Source organism: Cinclus cinclus, chromosome 7, assembly GCF_963662255.1.
Source record: "Cinclus cinclus chromosome 7, bCinCin1.1, whole genome shotgun sequence".
Taxonomy (NCBI): domain Eukaryota; kingdom Metazoa; phylum Chordata; class Aves; order Passeriformes; family Cinclidae; genus Cinclus; species Cinclus cinclus.
The window spans coordinates 33797132-33824013 of NC_085052.1; the positions used below are offsets into that span (position 1 = coordinate 33797132).

General features: G+C 46.9%; 1 protein-coding gene across 1 annotated transcript in view; it reads right to left on the reverse strand.

The window, feature by feature from the left end:
• Nucleotides 1–4188: 4188 nt before the first annotated feature.
• The window catches only part of COL13A1 (collagen type XIII alpha 1 chain), an 83729-nt gene continuing 61035 nt past the window's right edge, over nt 4189–26882 (reverse strand). The window contains exons 24-45 of the mRNA XM_062496204.1: nt 25980–26033; nt 24873–24959; nt 24351–24404; nt 24097–24141; nt 23459–23527; nt 23157–23180; nt 22698–22751; nt 21997–22041; nt 21555–21707; nt 20677–20766; nt 20325–20378; nt 19496–19537; nt 18972–18998; nt 17617–17697; nt 15231–15266; nt 13151–13204; nt 12819–12872; nt 12040–12075; nt 9177–9263; nt 8172–8249; nt 5089–5127; nt 4189–4546 (exon numbers count right to left, since the gene is read on the reverse strand). Of these exons, the coding sequence (XP_062352188.1) occupies nt 4544–4546; nt 5089–5127; nt 8172–8249; nt 9177–9263; nt 12040–12075; nt 12819–12872; nt 13151–13204; nt 15231–15266; nt 17617–17697; nt 18972–18998; nt 19496–19537; nt 20325–20378; nt 20677–20766; nt 21555–21707; nt 21997–22041; nt 22698–22751; nt 23157–23180; nt 23459–23527; nt 24097–24141; nt 24351–24404; nt 24873–24959; nt 25980–26033 (1266 nt within the window). The 3' untranslated portion in view covers nt 4189–4543. The remainder of the gene's footprint in view (nt 4547–5088; nt 5128–8171; nt 8250–9176; nt 9264–12039; nt 12076–12818; nt 12873–13150; nt 13205–15230; nt 15267–17616; nt 17698–18971; nt 18999–19495; nt 19538–20324; nt 20379–20676; nt 20767–21554; nt 21708–21996; nt 22042–22697; nt 22752–23156; nt 23181–23458; nt 23528–24096; nt 24142–24350; nt 24405–24872; nt 24960–25979; nt 26034–26882) is intronic.

The window sequence follows — 26882 nt, forward strand, 5'->3', positions numbered from 1 at the left end:
ACAAATTGCCCAAAAAAATCATTAACAAAAAGTAAAAGTAACATTATCAAACTATATATATAATGGTTTTCATTAAAAAAGAAGGAAAAATGCACAACTACCGCCTGCAGTTCTGGTCAGGTTCTCCCTCTGCCCACCTCAAAAAAGTAAAAATTAAAAAAAAAAACCAAACAGATAAAATAAATTAATCTTTCCATCAGCCTGGTTCCCAACTGAAACAATTTCTTCCCTCCCTACTCTATTCCCTGAACACATCAGCTAGCAACCTCAAAAAAAAAAAAATAAAAATCTTCAATTCTTCAGATGAACCTGAAAGTAGGACTTTCCCCCCCAGTCTTTGCAAACCCAGATTTATTTTAACAGTAGATTTTCTGTTCATTGGAAAGAGGAGATGGGTGTCAGGTACAGGTGTCCTTGTCAGAAGATCAGAATGATTCCATCTGACTGACAAAGAGTGTTTGTATCTGGGATTGCTCTGGGTTAATGGCATCCCTTTGAGCTTGAAAAACTTTCTCCCTAACTGTAATGTGAATTGCTTAGCGCTTCCTTCTGCCTAATGATCGAGATAATATCATTCATTAGCTCTAATAACAATGGCCCTGGCTCACCGAAGTATTTCAGCATGCAAATGGAATCATTTAGGCCAGCGGGAATCATTCCCTTGAAGTTAAACATGTGGTTTATGTACTCAGGGATGTAGAGGTGTTTTGTCATGTTCGAAAGGTAGATATTTATTTTAAGTTTGGGTTTGTTGATTTGTTTTGTTTTTTTGATAAATTGCAAGAGCTATGGTGGAAAGACACTTGAGCTTACATGTTAACCTTCAGCAGTGGGGGCCGAGTAAAGGATGCCAGGTTTGCATGGCAGCTGGTAGGAAGCATCCAGGATTGTATATTCTGCCCTTCAGGCAAGCTGGAAAATGTCCTCTGAACCCCTCAGCACTTTGCCAAATCTTTACTTCCCTTTAGTGAACGTATTTAAACATGTAACAGTGGAATTGAACCTCTGTGATCCTTCTTTTCCATCTGGACGTACATCTGTGGAGATGCACCCACAAAAGGGCCTTAATGGGCCAGCAAAAAACATTCCTGGAGGGCTCCAGACAAAGTACATCCAGAGGGTGCAGTAGAGACCAAAGCACAAGTACAGGAAGCAAAGGAATTAGTCAGTGAAAACAGATTTTCTCCACACTCCACATTTTCCTCTTCTGACAATATATTTCATGCCTTCAGAATCCGGTATGGTTTAAAAAAACCCAAATAAAACAATGCCATTTCCTTATAATTAAACGGGAGAAGAAAGTTCGTGATGAAAAATGTTAAAGATGGAATCATCAATGATACAGGTGGAAGTTTGTCACCTGGTAACCAGAAATGGTAGCAAAAAATGTCATCACATCCTCTCTGAGCAGCACTCTGAACTGAACACGGGGGTTCTGCTTTTCTAAAGAAAACTGTTCAAGAAGGGTTTCTATCTTGGATCAAAGGATCCCCTCCCAGAAATATTGTCTATGTCTTGCACTCATTTGTGTAGCTGCAGCTGGAAAACGAGCCTAATTCTTCATCTGAAGAGTCCGACCACAATAGTAGAATGAAGTGAAAACGACCAAAGAAAAAGAAGATAAATGGTGCCATTCTCAACCCCTGCCACTGGCCTCTGGGAGAAAACAGAAAGCAAAGCAGAAAGCGTTGGCACGCCGAGCTCCCGCAGCCCCAGCATCTGGGCACACATTCCTGGTGCACTGCTGAGGAACTCTTCTTCCCAAGCTCCAGGGAGGCAACTTGCGAAACATCTCCAGCAAATCTTCAGGAAGGTCCTCCTCGCTCCTTTCACTCTGCTGACACTTCCCAAGCTTCTCCACCCTCAGACTCACTTTCTGGCTATCAGCCAAGGAGTTTGACCCTTGAAATGGCAGACAAAAGGTTTCTCGTGAAAACAGACAGGCAGAATTGACAGGAATCCACAGCAACAGCAGCCTGGTTACAGGTTTTAGTAGGGACAGAGCCTGAAACTAAATTGCCACACTCAGGGTGGTACAAACCCAGCTGCTCCACTTGGATTTCTTTTGACATGCAGGGAGCTTAGGTTTAGGAAGAACAGCAGGTTGGCGTGGTATCACTGATTTGAGCCCTCTTATCTCTCCCCAGCGGCTGATGAGATTGTATCAGTGTTGGGGCTGTAGAACAGCAATACTAAACTGTTATCTGGCACTTTAATTAAAATCCCAGGCTATAATCTGCCTCGGCCACAGGGAACATTTGCCACCATTTTTCCAACCTTTAAATGAGTGGGCACCCTACACCTTTTCCCAGTAGTAGGTAAGTCTTTGCTGACCCAAATCAGGTACTTTCAAGAGCTCTGGCAATTTCACTTCAAGGTCCCTTACACCTCAGGCAAGAGCTTTCTCACAAATATAGCAGTCAAAAAACATCCCAAGAAGTAAAACAGGTACAGCATCACCTCGAGAGTCCCTAACCTTTCAGGAGCTGTGTCAGGACAACGTAACAGATGTGCACTCGTTCTGCTCTTGGGTGAGATAAAAACAATCAACAACAATCCCATGCAGTGCAATCACAAAAACCATGCTGCACAGACCAAAGGGAACAGGAAGCACTGGCAGGGTCTCCTAGGGATCTCTATGTTTTTAAGGATTAAGAATAGCCAGGATTTTCAGAAGGGACTGAAGCATTCCGACATCCTACTTTGCAGCTGAATGCTTCAAGATCAGAGCAGGAACTCACTGCTGCAACTACAGCCTTCCAAAACCAAAGCGCGAGAAGTACACCTGGCTGGGTCTTTAGTGACTGCTTTAAAAGGTGTGCACTTAAAACACATTTGGAACATTAGCTGTTCCAATTAGCTCAGCTTCACAGCTGCAAAGCCTCCTAACAGGGAACTGGGACTTGTATTAACGACATCTATTACTGAGAAAACCAGCGAGAATCCCTCAGTGTTCTATAGTTCATTTTCTTTCTGTGCCGTTTCAGCTCCAGTACGCCAAGCATCTCATGAAAACATCATACATGGAAGCGTTTCATCCCAAGGACAATGTTGGCATGAGAACAAATGGTTGTAAATGCCATGAATTAGTTTAGGTTGAAAGTTGCAAGGAGTTTCCTAACTGCAAGGGCACTGGAGTCGGAACAGCCTGCAGGGTGGGGAGGGAAAGGACACAGGACAGTGGAAACCTCTCTGGTTTTTAGATGAAGTTCAACCCATTTCTGAAAGGGCGAGGCTGCAGATGGATTGCAGCAGTCAGGGGCTGGACTGGGTTCCTTGGGCAGTCCCCAGCAAGCTTTTCCCTGCGTACAGGGGAACTACGTCCCTTACTCTGTCACTTTATTATCATGGGGCTAAAAGGCTGTGTGGAATCGTCTGGAAAAAGAACTGATTAATATTTGTGAACAAGTGAATAGTTGAGTATAGGAATGATCACGGTGGTGACCCCTTCCACTGGCACAGCTGCAGCCAGGAGGAGCAGAACTCCTGTTGTAGTGGCAGGATCATGCAAAGAGCAGGACTCCCGTAGATCAGTCTCACTAATAAATCACCACTGGTATTTTCCTTTGGGATCATTAAATACTGGTAGCTTCCCCCTGAGACTCCCGCGTTGCCCACTGCCTTTGCCCCCTATGTGAAGGGCCAAGGCAAGTGGTTGTGTTTTAGGGAACAGATTTAGGCTTCCACTTTTCCCCTCGTTTTCTAAGGAAAGCAGCACACCATTACATTCACTTTAGTCTGGTAGCGTTTTCCTCTCTGGTAGTTTAGAGTTGAACAAAGGTAGGTCAGGAAGGATAATTAAGACGTGAATATGCAAACGATAATTACACACTCCACAAATTTACATGCGACCTTTGGTTAACATTTTTTAAAGCCACGTGGATTGATTTCACAAACACACATTTGTTAGAATACCAAGGTATGCTGCATTGTGCTTAATTTTAAATAAGGCTTTAATTAAGCTGCTCGCAGGCCGACAATTTAGAAAGGGATTAGAATTTCTTGCCAACCAGAGCTCGTTTTCATGAGGGTTATTCCAGGTCACGGGAGGATAATTGTACATCATGGTGTCTCTACATTCCCAGTACACGGGGGCTAGTATGAGGTTTTTCAGCAACACTTTAATTCATAACAACAGAAGTATTAATATTTCACTTTAATAAAAATACATAATATTTTGAAATATTCTTGAATGATCCAGCTTGAAAAATGAAAATGACCTTTAAATCTATACAGGGCAGTTCCTTTGGGCACTTTTAATGCAATAATTTATTAAGTTCCTATATTCATCATGTGTGCACAAATACCATGTAAATATTACAGCTGTACTCCATGACAAAACAAGGGTAACGCAGACATAGAATCATACTGAGAACTGACAAATGGGAAAAGAGGGAGATCTCATATTTTCTGTACAAAAAATATGCCACTTTCTGATAATTTGTAAAAATGCATAACTTTTGGCATTTCAGAGAAGAACACCGTATAAAAATAAATATTCTATGTACAGTAACACACACAGGTCAGTCCAGGGTTAGAATCATCACTGCAAAAGAAAACATAAACAAGTGTTAGTGACAGCTCACAGGGGCAAGGACCACACCACGGGGGGAAGGACCCTGTTAGGGAAGCTGGCTCTGGGTTCTCCAGGAGGAAAAACAATGCTGATGGATCCCAGCAGGGACCCTTTCCACCTCTCCAGGTGGCCAAGTGAGATTCATCCTGGGCTGACTCTGCCTCCACCCTCTTCCTCGCACTGTGGTTGAGCACTTGGCATGAACACCCACAGCGGGCAAGGGGGCATCTGAGGGAACCCAGGGGGAAATCTCATCTTTGTGCAAGGATTAGAGCACTTTGGGGCCAGGCAGCTCCAAGGCCACAGACACAGTTCTCTCCTTTGTAGCCCATAGAGCTGAACTGTAATATACAAATAAGGAGGCGTTTTGGCCACTTTTCTGGGATACAGTCCTGGAAATCCCAGCCATGCATCCACACCTCTTCTGCCCGTAGCCAAATTAATGGAAAAAACATTAGCAGGACCCGTGGCACTGCCAACTCAGCACAACAACGTTTCCAAGACTACTTTACCTTATTCCAGCAGCCTTGAACTGGAAGGCCATCTTCCCCCTGTGAAAAAGATGGATGAAATAGCAGTTTAGGACACAGAAAGCAGTACAGAGATGGAGAAAGGAAGGCATGGGTTAACTGCTACTGCAACAAACAATTTGAACCAGGGCTGGAGGAATAGTCTGAGAGATATCCCTCACCGTTTTCTGGATGACCCAGACTTCCTGCTGGCAGAACCAGTGCAGCCTGAAGCAGGAGCTGGGGTGAAGAGGGGAAATGCCTGCAGCTTGTGCAAGGGATTTATGTACCTGAGAACCACTCTCCCCTAGGGAAGGAGTCTATCCAGGCTTATTTGAAGGAAGAAGAGAAGGAACACAGGAAGTCCAACTCAGCCAGATAAACCCTGGCAGGGGCTGGCAATAGAAAGTTGAGACACGGCTGCTCTGTGTCCTCAGGCTCGGCTCTGTAACACTGAGCTTGAATGCCAATCCCAGAGTCAGCCTCAAACTAACCTCAAACCCTGAGGAGGGTCTGGAAAAAAATACCTCCATTTCCTTTCTTCCCTGTCTGTTAAAAGGTTTCCTTTGTCATGACTGTCCAGTTATCCCCCCTTGCCTCTGGGGAGATCCTACTCCAGGGAAATTAGGAAGGCAAGCAGTTGGGCAGCCCTGCTGCTGGTTCAGGGTGTCTCAGCTGACTCCCTGAAGAGCAACTTTGGCTTCAATAACATCGGTGGGATTTCTGTGAAAATCCCCTGGCACTCCAGCAACTGTAATGTCTTGGGCTCTATGGCTGGGAAATGCATTTGTAAATGACTGCCATTCATTTCAACCCTGTGCAGCCCTCTTTGACGGGCTAGATATGAGCCCAGTGCTAAGGTGCTCTGGAGCAGCAGATGAAGTCAGGTGTAAGGAAATACATCTCTGACACAAGAAGTCAAATTCTTGTGCTGTGTGCGTGTGGCAGATTCATGGTCTAGCACTATTCCCCGGGAAATCCCCCAAAAAATACAAACAGAAAAGCAAAAGCACAGTAACATATTGAGAAATTAACCATTTACTGGAGATGCACTTCCAGGGGGCTGATGAACTCAACATTTCCATGATGTCATAACAATATTGCTTTTCAAATGCATTTTTTGGACTTTAGTCCCCTTGTGCTGTTTCCTCCCCTTCCCCAACTATGTAGAAATACGGAATTCCAAGTTATTCACTGGGTAAATTGTGGTATTCCCATTGGTACACTGGTGGTGATAGGAATGACTGGTGCAGTGCATGACAGGAGGAGATGGGAAGTTAGGTGTTTGATGGAATGGGAGGTGAGGGAGTCACAGCTTAGGGATCAAAGGAAGACCAGGGTCACAAGGAAACGTTTGTTGCGGGCCAGTGTGCCGAGAACGGAAACATGACATGCTTATTAGTACCAAGGATCTCCTTCCACATATCTCAGATGTGCAAAGAGTTAGTTCACAGCCTCCAGAAGCTACACACATGGATGTGTCAGCTGGATGCTAAGCTTTTAACCTAGTTGGATCAAAAAACATGCTTATTCACGTTCCCAAGCTGTCGTGCCTGCCAGAACACCATGTATAAAAAAATTACAGGTCCATGTTTCATCAGATTTTATGGCAAGTTTGCCTTCATGGAAATAGGTATGAAAAGAAGGGTGAGCTCCAAAATGGCCATGTAGGATGAATCCTCCCTGGGAACAGTGACAAACCCAGGAAGGTCACCTGCCAGGGCACTGGTGGAATCCTTACACCTGTGAAATTAGGCACCTTACTCAGCCAGGAGTTACTCCATGGAAACCTGGCCGTGATCACTGAGAGACAAAACACATGGCACTGTAGTCTTCCTCCTTTGTGCACTGGTCTGGGCAGGTATGGTTTCACCTGTGGAACTAGAAGAAGTTTCTACTACCCAGAACTTACAGAGCACCAGCTGAGACTTTACCAGTGGTCACTGCGCCCAAGAGGCAGTGGCAGCACGCAAAGGAAGGAACACTGGAAGGACAATCACGCTAGCTCTTCACAAAGCTCAAATACCAAAGATTTTAATGGCAATTTCATGGCTTTTGGTTTCTTCCCAAGAAACTAGGAAAACCTTTCAAACTAAATGTGACTTTTTGCTTTGGGATGCATTTTCCCAGCTAGTTAACAATAACCCATCCCTTGTAGATGGCATCAAACATCCTTAAAGTGAGCGTAAAGCTTGGAAGGACTATCCTCAAGCAAACCTCTTCATGCCAAACAGGGCTGGATGGGCAAGGGGGTACAAGTTTCTTGTATTACAGAGATGCTGAGACTGTTACATCACCTGAATGCTGCATCTCCAGAGAACTCAGAGAAAACGAATAAATCGGTAACCTTTATTGGGATACTAAGAAATCAGCTGGGGTCAAGTGTTTCTGAATACTTTTGTCCTACAACAATTGGGCTAGATCAGGCACTAATACAAATAATAATTTTATCACGTGAATAAGATCAATATTGGGAAACAGGCAACTCTAAATTCAAGTTTTTTGGGTGCTGTGAGTACAATCTGGACTTTTGAGGAGAGTCATAAATAGGAATTATCCCACAGGGAGCTTAGGTGTCCCCATTAATAACGTTTCACATGAGCTTACTAATGGGATAACTATTATTTACAGTCATCTTCATGTACGGGGTGACTGAGGTCATATGGAACCATGTCAGGCTGTGCTCAACACACACAAGCACTTAAAAAATTGAGTTAATGAAGGACACAAGCACTGAAGCTCCTTGTGAGGAAGCCAAGCCAGTGCAGAGCTGGGTCTGCATACATTGGTTTACTGGAAATTGTCAAAGTGAAGACAAAGGAAGAAGTGAAGCAGCTGTAAATAAAACCACATTCCAACTCTATTTTTTCTCATGCCACAAAGTGCTGCTGACAGCAGTTGGGAATCAGAGCGAAGGGAAGGGCCTGGTTCTGACAGCAGCAATGAGAGGAAAGGACTATGGAGACAGGTAAGGAAGGAACTGCCAGGCATTTCTAGGGCGTGCAGCCGTCTGGGGGGGAAATCAGAAAACAGCACCAAAAGCCAAAAAGCAAACAAGCATGCAGGAAAGGGAAGGTACACCATACCAATGGGCATGGGGCATCCAGGCCGTCCAGCCCAGGTAGCCCCGGCTCACCCTTCTCGCCTTTAAAACCTCGGAGACCCTGTTCATGAAATCAACCACTATCGTTATTTCAGTCAGTGCCAGCCAGCTCCGTGTCCCGGGAGGAGAGGCTGAGTCCCTGCTGGGACTGGCACAGGGCACTCAGCTGCACACCCAGCACAGACCCCTGGCTGCACAGTGAGCTGTGTCCGCAGCAGCAGCACTTGCCTTTTCCTGGTTTTCTGTCATCTGTGAGATGCTTCTCTGAGTTAAACCTAAGATGATGTGAACAGCGTTTCCTCCATTCCAACATCATCATCGCTAAGAAACCCAGCAGCTGGATTTCTAAAAGCATGATTCCCAGGTACTCCTCAAATCTGTGGCACTGCTAGCAGATTATTGGCAGCGTTAGCTGCAGCGTATGAATTTAGATTAAAATGTACACATATCCCTGTATTTATTCATTTGCCTGGACTTATAGCCAATCTGTTTTGACAGAAACAAATCCCATTTAGAGTAACTGAGACTTGTTTTCCCTCTGGGTAGTGCAGCTCAAGTGCCCTGTGTGCTCTCAGGCCATCATATCAGCTGGCTGTTATTCCAAGGCAAGGAAACCAGCATTCCAGTTTTGTTGTCACATAGATTTGATCTCATTGAGCATCTCCAGAGAAGAGCCATAACCAGCAGCAAAGGAGATGGGGCTCTGTCTGCAGTGGAGAAAGCTCTGAGCTCCCAGCACATGGGACACCCCATGTACTCAAACCTTTGTGAGGTCTGGAAGAGGAAGGAACATAACCATGGTCACTCAGCAGCCTGATCTCTCAGAGGATCAGTTGGTCCCACAGCTTTGCCACAGGCTGTGGTGGGAACCCAGCTGGGCCTTATCTGAATGTTGTACTTCTGCAAGACCATTATTTATGTTATGGTTTCCTTCTGTCTTCCCCATCAACACATCTTAAAACAATACATTTGATGAAACAGGACATACCAACGGACAGGGTGCATCTAATCCAGGTGCTCCTTGGTCTCCCTTATCCCCTTTAGACCCTCTAGAGCCTTTCTTGCCCCTCTCCCCCTGTAAATAATAGTTTAGTCCAAGAAAAAAAGAATACACAAAAGCTTTAGGATCATCCATTTCAAACAAATGTCAGCGATAGTTTAAAAAAGGATAAACATTTAGGAAACATTCTAAAATAAATCTCCCCCTGAGATGTTAAGTGAAGATCAACATGTGGAGCTGCTGAGCTGTAACCGAGCTGCATAAACACTGTGGCTGTAGATGCAGTCCCACACCAACAGACTGCAAGGGCTTGGCATCAAAGGGATCCTCACACCCCTTCTTGGGGCTTCCCATACATCAGAGAGGGGCACCTTGGAGAGCTGGCTGACCTCAGGCACACAGGATGGGAAACCACCCCTCTGGCCAGCAGTGTGCCACCTTAGCTCTATCTCCAGCTGACTGGGAAGCTTCCTCTGCCACTGGAGCTCTGGGATAGCACTAGGATGCTTTTCTTACCCCTCTGAATTCCCATTCTTAAACAAAGTCTCACTCAGGGAACTGTCAGCCAGGGAATGAAGGAAGTACTCAGCTCTGCGTCTGCACAGTCTGGCTGTCCTTTGGGATGCTCTGAGTAGGGCTCTCCCAAAAAACCTGTTAGACCAAGGAGTAGTCCTAGGCAGCACAGCCACAGGGCAGCAACTGGTCCCTGATCCTTAACTGGCAGCACAAGGCAGGGCATAGTGTGGTGTTTGCCAGTTACATCCATGCCAAATCCTTCTGTGTAACAGGAAATTCTCAAAGCTGCTGAGCACGAAACAGGGGGAAGGGGCTGCTTCACACTGAACTCTTGGTGCCCATAGGGAGTGTTAAAGGAATTAAGGGATAAAATCAGACAGCACAGGTTGCTGCTTCTTTTTTTTTTTTTTTAAAGTGTTAAACCCAAAGCTGGCAAGAGAAATGGATGGGAGAGGAGAGGCAATGAGGAGAAGTCACCCAGGAACACTGGAATGGAGAGGATAATCCAGGAAAAATGCAGCATGGGTTGCTCTGGAGGAAGGAGCCAGGAAGAAAGGTGGAAGAGGAGGAAGGGATAAAGGGGACAAAGGTGGACCTGTAGGAGCGAGGAAGATGCACAAACACACACACACTTCCTCAGGTGTTAAAATAACAGCAGGACAAGTTCAGGGTTCACACTTTTTCAGCTGGATTACACAAAATGCTGCCTGTTCCCACTGCCATGAGTGTCACAACCCCAGGCACAGCTATGCTGATCTGCTCCAAGCAGAGAGCAGCAGGAACATTTCTGGGATTTAAAAAATGTGGTGTAAGAGAGGATTTTGGCAAACTGGGACTTCAGAGTAAGCATCAAGGGGAAATCCCTGTACGAAGGCTCAGTGGCAAAACGAGTATTTTCTAGGGTCCCCTAAGATATTGCACTTGCCCATTTGCACTCCTGAGTGTCTCACACTTTTCCATTGCAAACCATGGGCTGCAGTGAGGCAGAGTGCATGCATGCTTCAAGGGGCCAGCAGAACTCCCCACTCGTGCTTTGCAGCTCACCCTCTAGAGGAGATGCAATTTCTCCCAGTTTTCACTTGCTTTTTGGCCATCGCTCAGAAAAATCCCATCGAATAAAAGCTAACAAAAGATCCTTCTTTTGACTAAGAAACTCAGTTCAAAAACCAACTGAAAAAGTCTAGGAATTAAAAATGACATTTTTTTAGAAGCCACACAAGCAAAACAAAAGTAAAGACAAAGTTAAGAAGCAAAGCCGGAAATGCAATGATTACAAAAGGGGAGAACTTTAGTGCTTTCATGAAACTTGAACCTTTCTCCCCTAGTTTAAGATGCCAGTTGGCTAGTGCTGTCCAAAACTACCCTTTCTGTGCAGAGTAAGGTCCACTGCAGATAGAGGACAGAGAACACTCACTATCTGTCAAAAGCAAATCCATATAATGAAATAATCACATGGGCACATGCACTATAAAAAAATAACACCTCCAGATAAATTTAGGTGATGCCAGAGTCTTATGGATAAAAAGTGTGACTACACAGACTTGTACTGTATTGAACAGCTTGACAGTCATACAGTTGTAATATTAGACTCAAATCCAAAAGTAATTTATGTTTATAAACTATATCCAACCATAGCTCCTAAATGTTTTTATCAAAAAGATTCAGATTCAAAGCCTTAACAGGCAAGAAAAGCTGATGAAAAAGAAGGAACTTGTCAACATGCACTTCTTAGCAATGTTTATCCTTCCATAACACAGGTGGCACGATAGAAAAGCTGCCATTCCTGTTACTGGGTTTGACCAGCTCTTCACCATCACATCCATTCAGGACAATGCCTGAGGACACTTCAGGCCTGATTCTTCAAGACAGGCAAATTTAATTTATATTTTCAAAAATTCCATCTTTCAAATTCTCTGCAGGATTCTTTGCCAGAAGACAACCTTCTTTTTCATGCTTCAGGGACAATTTAGAAGTACTGAAATAAGATTTGCTGGCTGCACCTCAGCTAATTCTCCCAGAAATCTCTACACACATGAGTAATTAGATAAGCAGGATTTCCTAAAGCACACCACGTTGGCCTAACTCAAGTCCTGTACTTCAGTTAGAACAGAGGTGTGACCACAATGAACGAGAACACATCAGAAAATCCCTCCTACAGCCTTCAGAGAGATGTAGCACAATGTTCCAGGTGATGGAATGAGCTATGGGTATCACCTTCTAGAACACAAGTGTGCAAAGTTACTTGGGTGAAGGTCTGGCACACAAAACACATGCTGGGCTGCCACTGTGTACCCGTGTTAGCAACTGAACACAAGCAGTTTGCCTGCTAACTTACCCGGACTCCCTTGTCACCAGGTAGACCTTGTAAACCCTGAAATGCATCAACACAGAAAGAAATATTGGAAAACAAGCAGGTTTCATCATATTCCCATTAAAGAGAGAAATGTGTGCTCAGGATTTTGGTGTCTTTCCCTGCCCCTCATTTGTACCAATGACTATGTAAAAAAATAGACAAACAACTCTTCCAGCAGGAAACCTCCATCCAAGCGGTAACACCACTACTGCCTACCCTATGGACTCTTCAGATAAGAAAAAAATTACTATGATGACACAAACTTCCTCTTTCGTGTTAAACAACAAAGCTGCTCCATGACTACATTCGACCACAGCACCAACACTGGCCCCATTTTGCAAAAAGCAATCCCAGACAGTAGAATTAACCTCACTGAAAGCAGCTTTTGTCCCTGAAATGACAAGACAGGGTTCTTGTAGACAGGTGGGAGGCAGGCACCCAAGCTGTGAAAGGTAAAGGGAGCTGCTCAAAAGCAGCATTTTGGACTAAGAGACACACCCTGGGAGTCCCATACAGCTTCTTTAGGTAGTTCAAGGACAAAGGTGAATTATCAGTTTCCTCTCTCTCAGCCTCTTCCATATCACTCTGAGTCTGCTCTGAAGCTACTCAGCTGTCACTCCCATAGTGAACAAAATCTTGTAACCTGAGTTACGCCTAACCCAGCTGTGACTGCAAACCACGTACTACAGCAGCATCTTCAGCTGTCAACCTGAGCAAGGAAATGGGCTCTGGAGATAAATCCCTAGGCTTCCCATACTTACAGGAAGCCCTGCGGGCCCCATTGGTCCTGCAACTCCAGGATCTCCTTTACTGCCCTGAAATGGATACAAAAAGAGTATAAATTATTTGCTTTCCTCCTCACTACAAACAGGCAGCAGAGCACCAGAGAAGAAGCTGCAAAGGATGCATTTCAAAGCACCTGAAAACCCCAAGGATGAGATACTCAAGCACCACAGAGGCCCAGCTGAGGGTCCTGTATGCACAAGGGGAGAGCAATTCCAGCTCAGGGAAAGCCAGGAGATCTTCTATCCCTTACAGCTGTTGTACCTTCAGAGAAGTTACTGAGCATCCACCGATTCTGGAGCAAACTCACCCTTTCTCCTTTTGGTCCTGCTGGTCCCGAAACACCAATTGGTCCTGGAATACCCTGCAGTTGTAGGAAGGAAAACACATCAGAATGCTTTTATTCCAGGGCCTCCTTAAAGCCAGGAGACACTGCTGCTCACTTAGGAAAAGCACAGCTTGGAAGGACAGGGTGGTGGTGGAAGGCACCTAGCAGCTTTCAGTGTTGGTGGAGATGGATTTGAAGCAGTTGTTAAGGCAATTCGAAGAACATGGGAACTGCTATGTTAGATCACACCAGCACCACTGTACAAAGCCTCATTTTTAATTCTGAAGCTCTCCTGACAATTATTTCAGCAGGCATTTCTACCAGCAGGAATTCCTTCCTGCTAGTTTATACCAGACAAGGCTGAAAGCTGCAGCAGAACTTACACACATGATAAGCAATTCACATTTCTTTTTGCCTATTTCCTTATTTTCTTTTCCCCCTCCCAGAGCTGAGCGAGATGGGAAGCGTTGGGTCAGTGGTTCATGCAAGCTGACAGACCCCAAGCTACAGTGCTGAATGCAGGTGTGCACAGGCACATATGTGAGCTGGGAGGGGGATCCTCCACTCCCTCTTTGCCATTCCTGTCACTCCACCAGGCTCCCAGTCACACTGACAGGAAAACCCAGTGTTTTTCCTAACCCTTTGACACAGAGGCCATCTCCCACCAGCACAACCAAACTTCCTTGCTGGTGCTCCTGAGACTCGCCTGGTCTCTGGGAAATTAATCAAAGGGATCTTTAACGTGGGCAGCATGGTGGTTCAGTAATAGTGCCTCTGGCTAAGAACAGGATTTTGGCACCTCCAACTCAGGCTCCTTGTACCATATAGGTATGGGTCTACCCTCATGGAGCCTCGATAAAGGGATACTCTTGAGGCACATTAGCTGACTCCTAGGAAGAGCCCAGGAGCAAGCTTGCCAAACGGGGGCAAGGGTTTAGCACTTTTTAATGTCAGTCTGCAATCCTTAGTCACTCGAGTAACCCCTCTGATGCAAGGGGACAGCTCATGTGGATCAGGAGAGCTTTTCAGAGAAGTCAAGATCTGCAGAATACAAGTGGAGGAGTAGCTCATGCAGCACACAACTTCAGCATGGCAAAGGAAGAGAGAAAAATCAGGCTCTCCTTGGATTCATGCATTCATGGAAATCTTGCCTTCACTTATGCATCGTTTAGTGCCATGAAATACACCAAAATCATGTCTATAAAACTGTATCCATCTAGAGTTTCCCCAAACCAGTGACTGCATAAGCTGCCACTCAGATTCTCTTTAGAACTCAGAGCAGCTGAAATTATTCCCAGCTACACTGCAGAAGAGAAATTGCTTTTTGTTTTTAAATAGCCAAATGGATTGTACATGGGTGATCTGTGATGTCCCAAGAGGGATTAAAAATATTCGGCTGTTATTTAACAGCTGTTACCCAAAAATAGCAGAATGGTTTGCAGAACCAGGTTGGCATTAGAGTCATAGAATGGTTTGGGGTCAGCAGGGCCCTTAAAGATCACCTCATTCCAACCCCCTGCCATGGGCAGGGATACTTTCCACCATCCCAGGTCACTCCAAGCCTTGTCCAACCTGGTCTGGGACACTTCTAGGGGAGAGGCAGCGAAAACTTCCTCTGGGCAACCTGTGCCAGGGCCTCATAACAAAGACCTTTTTCCTAATAACCAATCTAAACCTACTCAATCTTTCATTTTGAAGCCATTCCCCCTGTCAGTTCCTGATGTGTCCCCTCTCCTGTCTCATGGAGAATGACAGGTTGGAGACCCCCCCCCCAGCACAAAGAGGACAGGAGAACAGAGCATCATGGAACCATGCAGAGCTTTCACTCCTCTTGTTACTGAGACAGAGTGGAACAAGCAGGCTGTGATCCCAGGATCCAGACTTGTAGCATCAAAGAAGGCAAGTGTGTGACATGACTCCTCATCTTAAGTTTAACCCCCTCCCAAGCCTGCTTTGGTAAAATAAGATGACTCCTGGTGTGAACAAGACTCTGGTGGCAGACACAAAATGAGTCACAATACTGGGGAGGACAAACATGGGGTAACAGAGAAATGGAACTCACCGGTGGTCCAGGCCTGCCGTCTAAACCTGAAGCACCCTGAACAGGAGGGGAGGGTTCACAAAAACAAGGCAGAGGAGAGGGAAGGGTGAGGGGAAAGGAGAAGGGAGGGGAGAGGTAAGTAAAGCAGTGACTTGAGACAAACATACGCCTGCAATTAACAAAACTTCAGATCTCAAGGACAGGTGATGGCACTTACAAGCAAACCAACAAAAACATAGAACACTGAATACATATAATGTTGACCTGCAACTTTCAGATCCTCTTAAGAGTGCAAATTCCCCTCTCTCAATGCCACCAGAAAAAACTCCTGGGGAAGCAGCTGTTCTGTGGCAGGTGGTGACAAGGACAATGACAGTGGAGCTGGAATCTGCACTGCCTTTGTGGCAGGCTGGGCGACACAGGTGAGACACAAGGCTCAGAGGCTGCTGGCCACCAAGGCATTTACAGGCAGCGCAGACCCGTCAGCTGTTCAAGTTGCTGCTGAGAAACCCCAGGGCTCGTGGTGCCCACTGGGTCAGCTGCAGGCTTGCTCCACTCCACATGCAGTTGTCTAGGGGCTTATGAAACAGGTGGCTCATCTCCCTGTGTCACCAGTGCAGATTTGCACCACACGGAGATCGAGTGGCAATTTGCTGTCTGCTCGGCTCGTGCCCCAAATTTCCTCGTCCAGAAGCCCTCACAGTGGTTCTGCCCAAGGCCCATCAAGCCCAGTGACTTGTCTCAGACAGTGGTTGGGAGGGAAAGCTGTGGTGGGATATAGGGACCAAAAACTGAGCTTTCCTCCACTTGAGCATTACAAACTCTTCATGTGTCAGCCATGGAGAAGCCCAAGCCTATTGCAGACCTCAGGACTGGAATTCCAGTGTGATGCCAAGCTCCAAGTCAGAAAAAAAGGCAGCAGATCCAGCTTCAGGATTTTACAGTCTGAAATATTTCAGAACCTGCTTGGCACTGCATTTAGTTTTACAGGCTGAAGATACACTGGGTCAGGCATGAAAAAGTTTCTGAAGAGAGTTCAGTGGCTCTGAGGAAGGATGCAAGTTCCACAGTATCTGATCTTTGAGCTGTGCTTCCTGGTTGGCCAGCTGATACTACTGATCCAAACAAAACATTTCTAAGAGGACTCTTCTGAGTCAGTCTTCCCACCTCCACAGCTCAGGAAGAATGATGGGAAAAGCCAAAGGACCCTCGTGGGGGTCTGCTGTAGGAGAAGCAGCTAGCACATTCCCTGCCACAAAGATGAGTTCTTGGGATAATTGCTGGGCTAATCTTCTGCTCGGGCTATCACAAGGAGCTCCTTCCCCTGTCCAGAAACTCCACAGGCTTGAGGGAGTAACTATTTACACAGAAAACTTCCACTTGCATTTCTTCAGGGACTGGCTTCTGACTTCCCACTGCTTCACTGAGGCACAATCCCTTACCTTTGAGCCTTCCAAGAGCACCTCTTTCTCCCCACTGGCTCTGCCTGGAGGCCCAGGGAATGCACTCATGCTGGGCTCATTTGAGTGCCTCGAGTTGGAGAGGACTCATTCAAGCTCTAGAAGGGAATTACTGTTCGGCACAGCCAAAGGAGGAACACATTTTACAAACAAAGACACGCACATTTCAGCCAAAGTCAGGGACGAGGGACCTGGGTGGTTGAACACAGGACGACAAAGCCACACAGTACATGAAAATGCACCCTGCAGGTGCTCGTTCCAGGCAGAACATTTGGGGAAGGTCTACTGTGCCACCAGTGCTTTTTATGATGAGAGAACTTGGGGGCTGGCAGAACAACTGGGTGGGACTAAGTTACAACCAACCCATCATCAGGTTTGTATCTAGAGCTCCTGCAACTTCTCTATAATACACTGTGCCCCAATTCCTCTGGCTAAGCCAAGCAGTTCTCTAACACCAGGCAATGGGACAGAGTCCACACACGGCAGGGACACACTGGGGGAGCACTGCTTCCATGGCAGAAGGGACAGGAATGTTTCAGCTATCAAAGAAGCTGTTGTATTAAGAACCACCATGCTTTGTACAAAGCTTAGCCCAGGAGACAAATGGCTGGGGTAGGAGTTTCTCTCTCCACATCTCTGACTTATGTTTCTGGTCTTGCCCTGAAGTGCAGAGAACCCCCAGGAAAGCTACTGCTTGTTTTTCCCAGTCCTGCCAGAAGCAGGAGGAAATAAAGGGATCGCTGATCTATTCAACAGGTCTAGAAGTTGAAGGCTCAGTACAGAAATTGAGGCTTTGGATTTGAAAAGCAAAAGCACAGTTATTTATAGACCATCTCTTTCTCTGACTTTACATACCAAATCCCCACGTGCATCTCCTATTGAGGGATCTTTTTACAGCTGATATTAAGTTTGGCTCACAAAGTGCTGCTTGCTTCCTGGATACTTACGGGTAATCCCAGTGGCCCTCTGTCTCCTTTTTCACCCTGGGCACCCTTCTCTCCTTTCACTCCATCAATCCCTGCTTCCCCCTAAAGGAAGGATGGAGCAGAAAATAAACCCACCGTAACAGCACTTATATAACAAACATTCCTCCCTTCAGAGAGTGCTGGATTAGCAGAGGGAATACAAGAGGCAGCAGAGTGAGGCTTTAGCCCAGTTCTCAGCCTAATTTGAAGAAAACCACTGCCATTCAAATTACCCTTGTGTGAGCACTTGTTTTAACTCAGTGGCAATAAAAAGAGACTCAGGCCCTGTTGGTGAAGATGCTCAGAGGAGAATTGAGCTCACTTCAGTGCTGCTCTCCCTGCTGTTGTTGCTATATATATATTTTATATAAATATGAATAACCAGAAGTTATCTGATACAGTGGGTTTACATTTTAAGAAGTGGATCCACTGGAAGTCAATGACAGCTGTCTATAAGCCTTGAAGAAAAAATAATACAAAAATAATTTTTGGAAATACTTTTGTAAATGCTAAGGCATCAGTTCCAACATTTCAAGAAAAAAAAAAAAAAAACAAAAAACTCAGCCTCCTTTTCCTAGCTGTATTTTTTAAATTCTGTATTAAAAACTATAAAGCAATATTTTAAAAAGACCCCTTTTTCTTAAATTCAAAGTGTAACCCAAAGCCTTTTTCCTCCTCATTCCTGTCCATAAGGCTTTTTAAAACATATCCATTCCTTTTAGTGTCCAAACAATGCTGGTAGCCAAACACTAACAATAAGCAGAAGAATTAAGACACTCTGCACATGTTCCAATCTTTGCCCAGAGTGTCACCAGAAAGATGCAGCTCTCCTTGAACATTTCCACTCCACTATTTTTTGTGTAGGAGCTGTTTTACAGCAGGCAAGCCAGTGTTGCAGGTTGAGCATTTAGATGGAGATTAGAAAGATTCTCACCACCAAGGACAGTGGAGGAATTCTGCTTTACCACAGAACGTAATTTTAAGACTAATTTTTAGCTAGAGCTCAATTCCTTAGGACTCTGTGGCAGACTATTCATCACACTGTACAGATCTCCACCCTCCAAACAAATATTTCAACTGTGTTCTCATGGGCAGAATTCCACAGACCAGTGAGTTCCCACTTCTCTGGGTGAAAACTGGAGGGAATGACCATTTTTCTGGGTCCTAAAATGAGAGCTGCTAATCTATTTCTTTCAAAAAAATATCCAGGAAGATTTATCTCTTACCAAGACTGAAGAAAAGCACCACCTGAACACTAGGAAGTTGTTACTAAAGGGAAGTTTAGCACCTGGGACAACTTCTGTTGCATTTCAGTATGTAATATTTTGTACCCTTACCTTGGGTCCGGGAACACCCTGGAGACCCTGTATTTGGGATGAGAGACAAGATATAAGTAACATTTCAGGATGGGCGTTAAAGTCCAGGCATCCAGTTAGGGGTGCAGTACAAAGGTTTCACTTTCTGGGGCATGAACCCCCAGCCCAAAGGCCTCTTTGTTTGTGTGATGGGCACTTCATGTACTGTTCTCCTCTCCAACGAGGAGCCTCTTGCCAAGCACACCCTGGCAGGGGGCCAGGTGTGCTATTAAGACAATTTCTGCAGTTGATCCCTTCAATCCCATCCATCCCATCTTGCCACTGTCTTGCCTTTCCTCTCAGACTAACATAAAACCTTCTTTCTCTGCCCTCCCAGCCCACTGCAGCTCTGACCTACCCTGGGGATGGGTTTGGAAGTGATATGTTCCCATTTCTACACTGCAGTGATTCCGGCTGTCTTCTCCACACAGAATCCTCCCCAACCACTGCCTGCTCTAATCCCATTCCCAGTGCCTTGCTCCTCAGGTGAATCACTCAAAACTTACTGGAGGTCCTGGAGGGCCTTGGGGTCCAGGGGGCCCAGATATCTGGAAAGCAAGGCAAGAGAAATCACAGTCAAACTGCTGCCCTCAGAGGGGACACAGGACACAGGCTGCAGCAGAGCTCCTCTACCAGGCTGGGAAGCAGGGACTCCCCAAAGGACTGCGTCAGGAAGCAGCAGCAATCCAGGACTGAGTGCCTGGCAAGCAGCAGCAGGACTCAGGGGAGGCTCATGCAAGAATTGCCAGTATTTAAGAGGAGGGAAAGCAGCGAGTTTTTTTCCAAAGAAATGTCCGCTTCCACTATTTTACCATTTCCACAAAGAGGCATGAGATCAAAGAGTAAAAGATAGGAAAGAAGGTGAGGTGTCTGGCTCCACAGGTGCCAATAGCCTGTGGGACTCCTTGCTGCAGGGCGCTCCAAAGCTGGGGGTGAGCTTTGAGGAGAGAACAGGCAAATTCAAGAATACCAAAACCTTTGGGGGGGGGGGGTGGAAGTGTATATATACACATGAAAATAATGGCGAGGAAATGCATTTAATGCAAAAGCTGAGGAAAGCATTTGTTATGTTTTCCAAGATCTGTTCTTCTCTAGGCATTCCTTACCGATTGCTGGTTGTGAGACAGATTGTTCTTGCGTCAGGCAAAGGAGGAGAGAGGTGGAAAGGAAAGGAGCCAGAGGTGGCTGGTGGTGCAGCCCCACAGCATGAGGCTTGCTGTCCTCAGCAAAGGGGTGTCACCAGAGAGGGGGTGTGCCACTTTCCAGCAACACTGCTGCCAAATCACCCCTCCCCTACTGCCGAGATGATGAAGGAATACAGGAACAGTAACCTACCGATTCTCCTGGAATTCCTTTGTCCCCACGCTCCCCAGGCTCACCCTTCTCTCCCTGCACACAACAAGCAGACCCATCACCACCAGCTGCTCTGGAGTCTCCCTCCTCTGAGGCTGCCTGTGAACCACCCGTGTGCTGGCAAGCAGCAGCTCCCCCAGGAGAAGTGGGAGCAGCCCATGTGTTTCACATTCCCTGTCTGCTGCTGGAGGCCTGGTGGACATTCTGTGACACCTCACAAAGGCTCTGAGGCTCCCAGGGTACTCAGCACTTTGGGAAGTGAGCCCGTGTGTGCTGCTCTATGCTATTTTCTCTTTACCAAGCAGGAAAGAGCAGTCTTATTTTCCATTCTTACTGTCAGTCCTGGAAGTCCAATGGGCCCTGGCAATCCTGATGGTCCTGGTATCCCTTGGTCTCCTTTCTCTCCAGTGGGGCCATCTAGACCCTATAGATTAAGAAAAATCTGTGGAGTTTTGCACGACTAAGTCAGGAAGACATAAGATATCAGTGCAAGAGCCAAGACTGCCTCTGGTCATCCCAAGAATACTCTGAAAACCCTGGACGTCCACCAGGTACCCAGGGAAATGTAGGGCTTCACCAGTATTGAAAGCAGAGGGGCAAACGGCTGAACTGCGTCACTGCGGACGTACCAGTCCCCAGAGTGGGGATGGGATACTGCTTTCCTGCCTCCAAGTTCTGCTCAGGCTTATGCAGTTTACTGGAGTCCATGCTGGGAATCACTGCCCACAGCCAGCTGTGGAGACGGCAGGAGTTTCATCCCGGTAATCCCACAGAGAGGCAGAAAGTTGTTGCATAACCCCCCCAAGCAGAGCTGAGGACACAGAAGCTGTGACAGACTGATGCTGGGAGGCTGGGCACTCTGCTCCAGTTAGTGGCTGGGATGTGAGGGGCTAGCCCATGCAGCTGCCCTCCCAAGAAGGGGTGTGCTGGTGCCTCAGCCTCCCGGCTCACAGTCAGACCTGCTCGCTTCCAGCAGCGTTTCAGCGCCAGCACGGCACCGGGCAGCAGCTGAGGAAGGGAACTGGGGACAGCCACTCCAGCAAGAGGACAGCACATGTGCCAGGAAGCCAGGATCTCCCATACTGTGACACTTGACACAGCAGCACCCGCCTTGCAGGGGCTCTGAGGCACCCAAGGAGTCCTGGGGTCTTGCCCCATAAGCTGAGAAGGCACCAGTGCTCCAGGCACCAGGAGAGGCATTGATTTACTCACCGGTGAGCCCGCTTGTCCTGGCTCTCCCTTATCGCCCTTTTCTCCTCTGACCCCGACATGGCCTGGCTCTCCCTTTATTCCAGGGGGTCCATCCTTTCCTGGCAGTCCGTGAGGGCCAGGGGGGCCCGTTTCTCCGGGCTTGCCACGTGGTCCCTAAATGAAATTCACACCACATAAAGCGAAATATTTACAGACAGAGTAAGGCTACTCCTGCCTGGCCCAGAGCCTCTTGTACTGCTCATCCTTTCCCTCCCAGCTATGCCCTTTGGAAACGGGACACAGTAGCACTGCCATGACAAATATTAGGACACTGACAAACCACTAAGTCTCCTTTTTGTGAAGCAAAATAGTTTTTTCCCCTTGTGGGAAAAGCAAGAGCGTGATGTCAGTGACAGAGATGACTGCAGGTAAAACCTCTGAAGGGAAAAGCATCGTGCCTCACCTTTTCTCCGTCATGGCCTGGAGGACCCGGCAAGCCAATTTCACCCTGCAACACAGAACTGTTACTTTGGCAGTCTGAAAGCAGCTATTCTGACTCCTTCTGTGGGGCAGTGTGATGAAAAAGGGCAGGCTTTGCAGAAATAGCCTGCACAGACCACTCACAGGAAGGAAAAAAAAAAAAAAAGCATGAAAAATCCAGTCTTTTTTCCCCCCATAATCATCAAAAATAAAGCATGGTAACCCATGAGTTTTTCTGCAATCATAGAAAAAATAAAATAAATCCCCCCAGGAAACAATCCCCCAAAAACCCTCCCAAAAATGCAGAAACCCCCATTGAAACATTACATTATGTGACTGCCTGAGAATTTTCCCAATCTTGTTAATCCTGTCTGCCAGCTCACAGCCCAAGTGCAGTCATGCAGTCCCCAACCAACACAATCCCACAGTTTGGTTCCCACAGGCTGCTTCCTGAAGGGGAAGGCAAGTAGAAAGGATCCTTCATCTTTCAGATTAGGCATTATCATTGTGGGAAAAGAGATTTTCAGGATACTGTGAGTGAGGAGGAGTGGCAGAGGACAGCAGGATGGCGTGATAGTGCTGTACAGGAAATAGAGGAGCACTGGGAAGAGTTGTAGGTGGGAATTCTGCCTGGGCCAGCCCTGTGTTTCCCTGAGGTCTGCAAGTGCTGAACTGAGACAATACCTTCTGTCCTGGTGGCCCTGGAGGTCCAGCCACACCTGGACGTCCTGGGGGTCCCTAGGTAAAGAAAAAAAAATACTTTCATATTATCAGCAGGGTTTGTACTTTTGTGTTTTGAAACCAAATACCTCTTCTAAGTTTAAGGGGAAATCACAGAGGAATATTCCAAGGGATTCCTAAAATCATATTTTGTTGCGAAGATGAGCAACGAAGAGTTGCTCTTCCCTGCTCCTTCTGCAGCATGTATGACCTCTCAAAGCAGAGAGATGAAAGTCTTGATTAGAATTCAAGTGCCATGATCAGAAGGCAAGATGAGCTCTTCTTTCAGCTGTCAGCTGCCCCAGCTTTAGCTCCCAATGGCAAAGGCCAAGTGCTTTAGCTGCACCTAAATTGTCAGGCCATCTGCTTAGGATGGACATATGGCTACTTGTGTAAAACCCCACAGCACAGAGAGGAACTCACCATCAAGGCCAAAGTTCGTATTTCCTAGGAAAAGAAGAGTGAAAAAAATAAAACTGAAATTAAAAAATAAAACAGCCATTAAGAAACTAAGCATTTTCCTGGAGTTTGCTTGTTCTCCACTAAGGTAACACCGGCCCAAATGAGTAAGGAGCTTACAAAATTTACAGGAGGGGGAAAGAAACCAAAAAACCCAAACTAAAAACTCAGATTAAGCAGAACTACACTGTTCCCCTGTCTGTATCCCTTGGGAAATAGCAAAACATCCAGCAGTCACCTCACAGGACAGAAGGGCAGCTGCTCACCTGGAGAGCTTCACTGATGTTCCCATCATAGTCCATCATTTCGTCCTTCCCAGGCTCTCCTTTGGGACCCTGCAAAATACCAGATCTTCAGCCAGGAGCTGGGATTGCCCTTCCATCAGGGTGCTCAGAGCTGTGATTCACTCTGAAAAAGGGAGCTCAGAGGGGCCCATTTCACCAGTGTCCAGTTTTTCATTTATTAAAGAAAGCCTCTGCAGTGCAGGAGATTCTATAGAATTGTAGCCAGCCCAGCTCAGATCACCATGTCATGACCATTCAAGCTGGCAGTTTGGGAAGAGGTGAAGTTGAGGCCAGAATCCAGGAACTGGACTGTGTGATGTGGGCATGCACCCACCCTCTTGCTGCCCTTTTCTGGTAGGTCAAGGGCCTGAGACCAGACTGGGATGTCCAAACCCACCTCCTCCTATGAATCAGCCACCCTGAGATGGCCTGGGAGAAGTTTTTCCTCTGATGCAGGGGTGAGGACATGGAGTGGAGAAGCAGCCCATATCATACTTAGCCACTGCCCATCTATCAGTGCTAATAGTGACAGCAAGACCCAGTCTGGACTGTCAGTGTGGTCCCACCACCCTTAGACCCTCTGAAGGGCCAAAACTCTTCGTTAGTGAAGGAACACCTACCCTGGGGCCCATGGGTCCCTGGTCTCCCGGTGAACCACGTTCCCCCTGCAACAGGAAGATTACAGTTTTAGCAAAGCCTGTCCCTTCACTTTCTTGAACTCCAGGAATCATGCCCTGCTGGTTCCCTGAAACAGTCTGGGCTAGACAGCTTAATTTAAAATTCTCCTTTTCAGCTGAGTTTTGTACACATAAGAACAAATCTGCAGCTACTGAACCTCACAATCGGAGCTGCGTTGTGCAAAAGCATTCCATACCTTTTCTCCCTGTGATCCTGTAGCACCAGGCTGACCAACATCACCAGCTTCTCCCTGACAAGAAGAGAAAGGGAAAGGGATGGGGTTGTATTGTGTTGAGAGGGTGCAACTTCACTGCTGGCTTTGCATTTCCAGGAGGAAAAACTGCAGAACTGCACCAGCCAAGCAACCCCTTCCATGCCCCTTCTCCTCAGACAGCCCAAATCTCTTGCCACGACTGCCCACCAGGCACTCTTCTGTCCCACCCAGCCCAGAGGGAGTGTTCAGACTGGTTTCTGACAGAGCCTAGAGGGAAGTTATTGGAGCACAAGAAGAGTATTTTCCTTCCAGAAACAGTTCACAAACTCTCTCACCTGCAGCATGTAGAACAACAGTACCAAAACACTCTGTAAAGCCTGATATCCCTCCAGCAGGTAACTCAGAGGTAGGCACAGATAAATACAACCTTTGCTCCTCCCTACACACCTTGTGCTGGGCACAGTCCCTCACAACACACAACTCTGTGAAGGAAGAATCACTCACCTTTGGTCCAGGGGGTCCAGGCAGACCTGGAGGGCCAGGTTCTCCTTTAGCTCCCACCAAGGCATTCTCAGCAATTCCCTTCTCTCCCTGTTTGTGAAGAAGAAGCCATGTGTCTCAGTTCAGACTCTGCACCTCTGTAATCTCATTTGCCAAAACATTGGCTTAGAGAGACCCGGCCAAGACAAGATCCATCAGCTGGACTCTTGATAGCCCAGAGAGGCAGCAGCTGGCCAGGAACCAGGACAGCATGGTCCAGCCTGAGGGTCCTTGTGGAGCCCTGCCAGCAGCCACAGCCACACTCATCCCTTCAGCTGCACAGGGCAATGCAAGGCTGCCCGTGGACAGGCCACATCCCCAGCCTCCCTCTATGTTCTTCTGATGTTGAAACTGTGCTGATTAAGCCACCTGGTGATGGCTTCTTTTGGAATGTCTCCCTCTGGAGCTGTAGTCATCAGCCACTCAGCTGACTCACCATGTCCTTTACACAGGGCAGATAATAAGGCAGTAACAGGAAAGCTTTGCCATTACACCCTCATCCCTTCCTGAAATGTCCACTGACATTCACTGCACTGTCCCCTTTCCCAAAGAAAAAACACGCTGTGCAAGTCTGATTTGAAAGGTGTGATTTCTACCTGAAAATCTCAGGGCACAGGAAAAAGTTGGTTTCAGGGCTTAGCTTTATCTGACCCACCCTGGGTCTCTCTGAGCGCAAAGCTGCTCCTCTAACTCAGAGCAGAGCAGTGCTGCTCCCCAAAAGTTCATCTCCTCACCAGCTATGGATCCTGGAGCAGGAGAAGGCTGAAGGGCCATGTTACATCTGAGGTCGTGCTTTTAAAGGGGAATTACTGGAGCACAATTCCATGGTCCTGCTCCCAGGACCACAACCTCCCCCTCACTGCATGAAGGCATTCAATTCCTACAAAAAGGCATCTTTTGTGTGCTTACCCCACATCCCTGTGTGAGGATGACATTCAGCTGAGCAGTGCAGAACACCCTGCCAAAGTCAGCTAAGAATGTGTGAGCTGTGCACAGGAGGGAGGGAAGAAAAGGGGTGACAGCAGCCTCACCAAACAAACAAACAAAAAAAAATTCAGGAAAGAGACAAACCTTAGGGCCAGGGAGTCCAGGAAGCCCAGGGTCACCGGCTCGTCCTTTCTCACCCTGTTGGCAAAACAGACATGGTCAAGGCTGACTCTGTGGGCTCTCCAACCTGGAGGAGCAGCAAAAGGATGAGCTGCTCCTGGCTTCACACCCTCTTCCCCTTTCCTTGGGATTTTATTTTGGGCACAGACAAGGCATCCTCCTTGAGCAGTACCGGCTCAAGACACAACATGTTTTTGCCCATCCTTTTGACAATCTCTGCACATCCTTGCCATTTCTCTCCAAAGAAAGGAGAGTGGGAATGGGATCCAGGGTCCCCCCCCCGTGCATCTTCCCTATCCCTCTGGTCTGCTAAACACTTTCCCCTGTCAATTCTTCTGCACAGGCTTTCCCCAATCTATATGCCCACAGAAGCTGTTGCCCAGGGTGAATTTTAGTTGGAGTGCAGGACTTTCTCCATGCTCTGCTCCTCTTCCCTAGCTCCAAATCCCAGACTCATCATACTCTCAAAAAAACCCAAGCAGTGCAGTGTCTCAGCTGGCAGCCAAGCTCTGGGACACACAGTGGTCATGTAAGCAGTGAAGACAGGAGTGGCAAAAATGGCAAAGGCAGCAGCTGATGGTGTAAGATGATGCCTGGAGAGCTGCAGGCTGAGCTGTGTGAGGCACCATGGAGCACAGAGGATGCCATGAGCAGTGAGCAATGGAGAGCATCCAGCATTCCCTTGGTGAAGTGGCTTTGCTCAGTTCACCATGACACCTGAGCCAGATTTTGAATATTGGAGCTCAATTACTGGTCTTTATGTTGAAGTTAAGTTCTCTTCAGATCAATTCACCCAGCTGCTAAACCCATGGTTTCCAGACAGTGTCCTGTTTGGGAGTCTGCATTTTGCCAGGACAGAGAGAGATA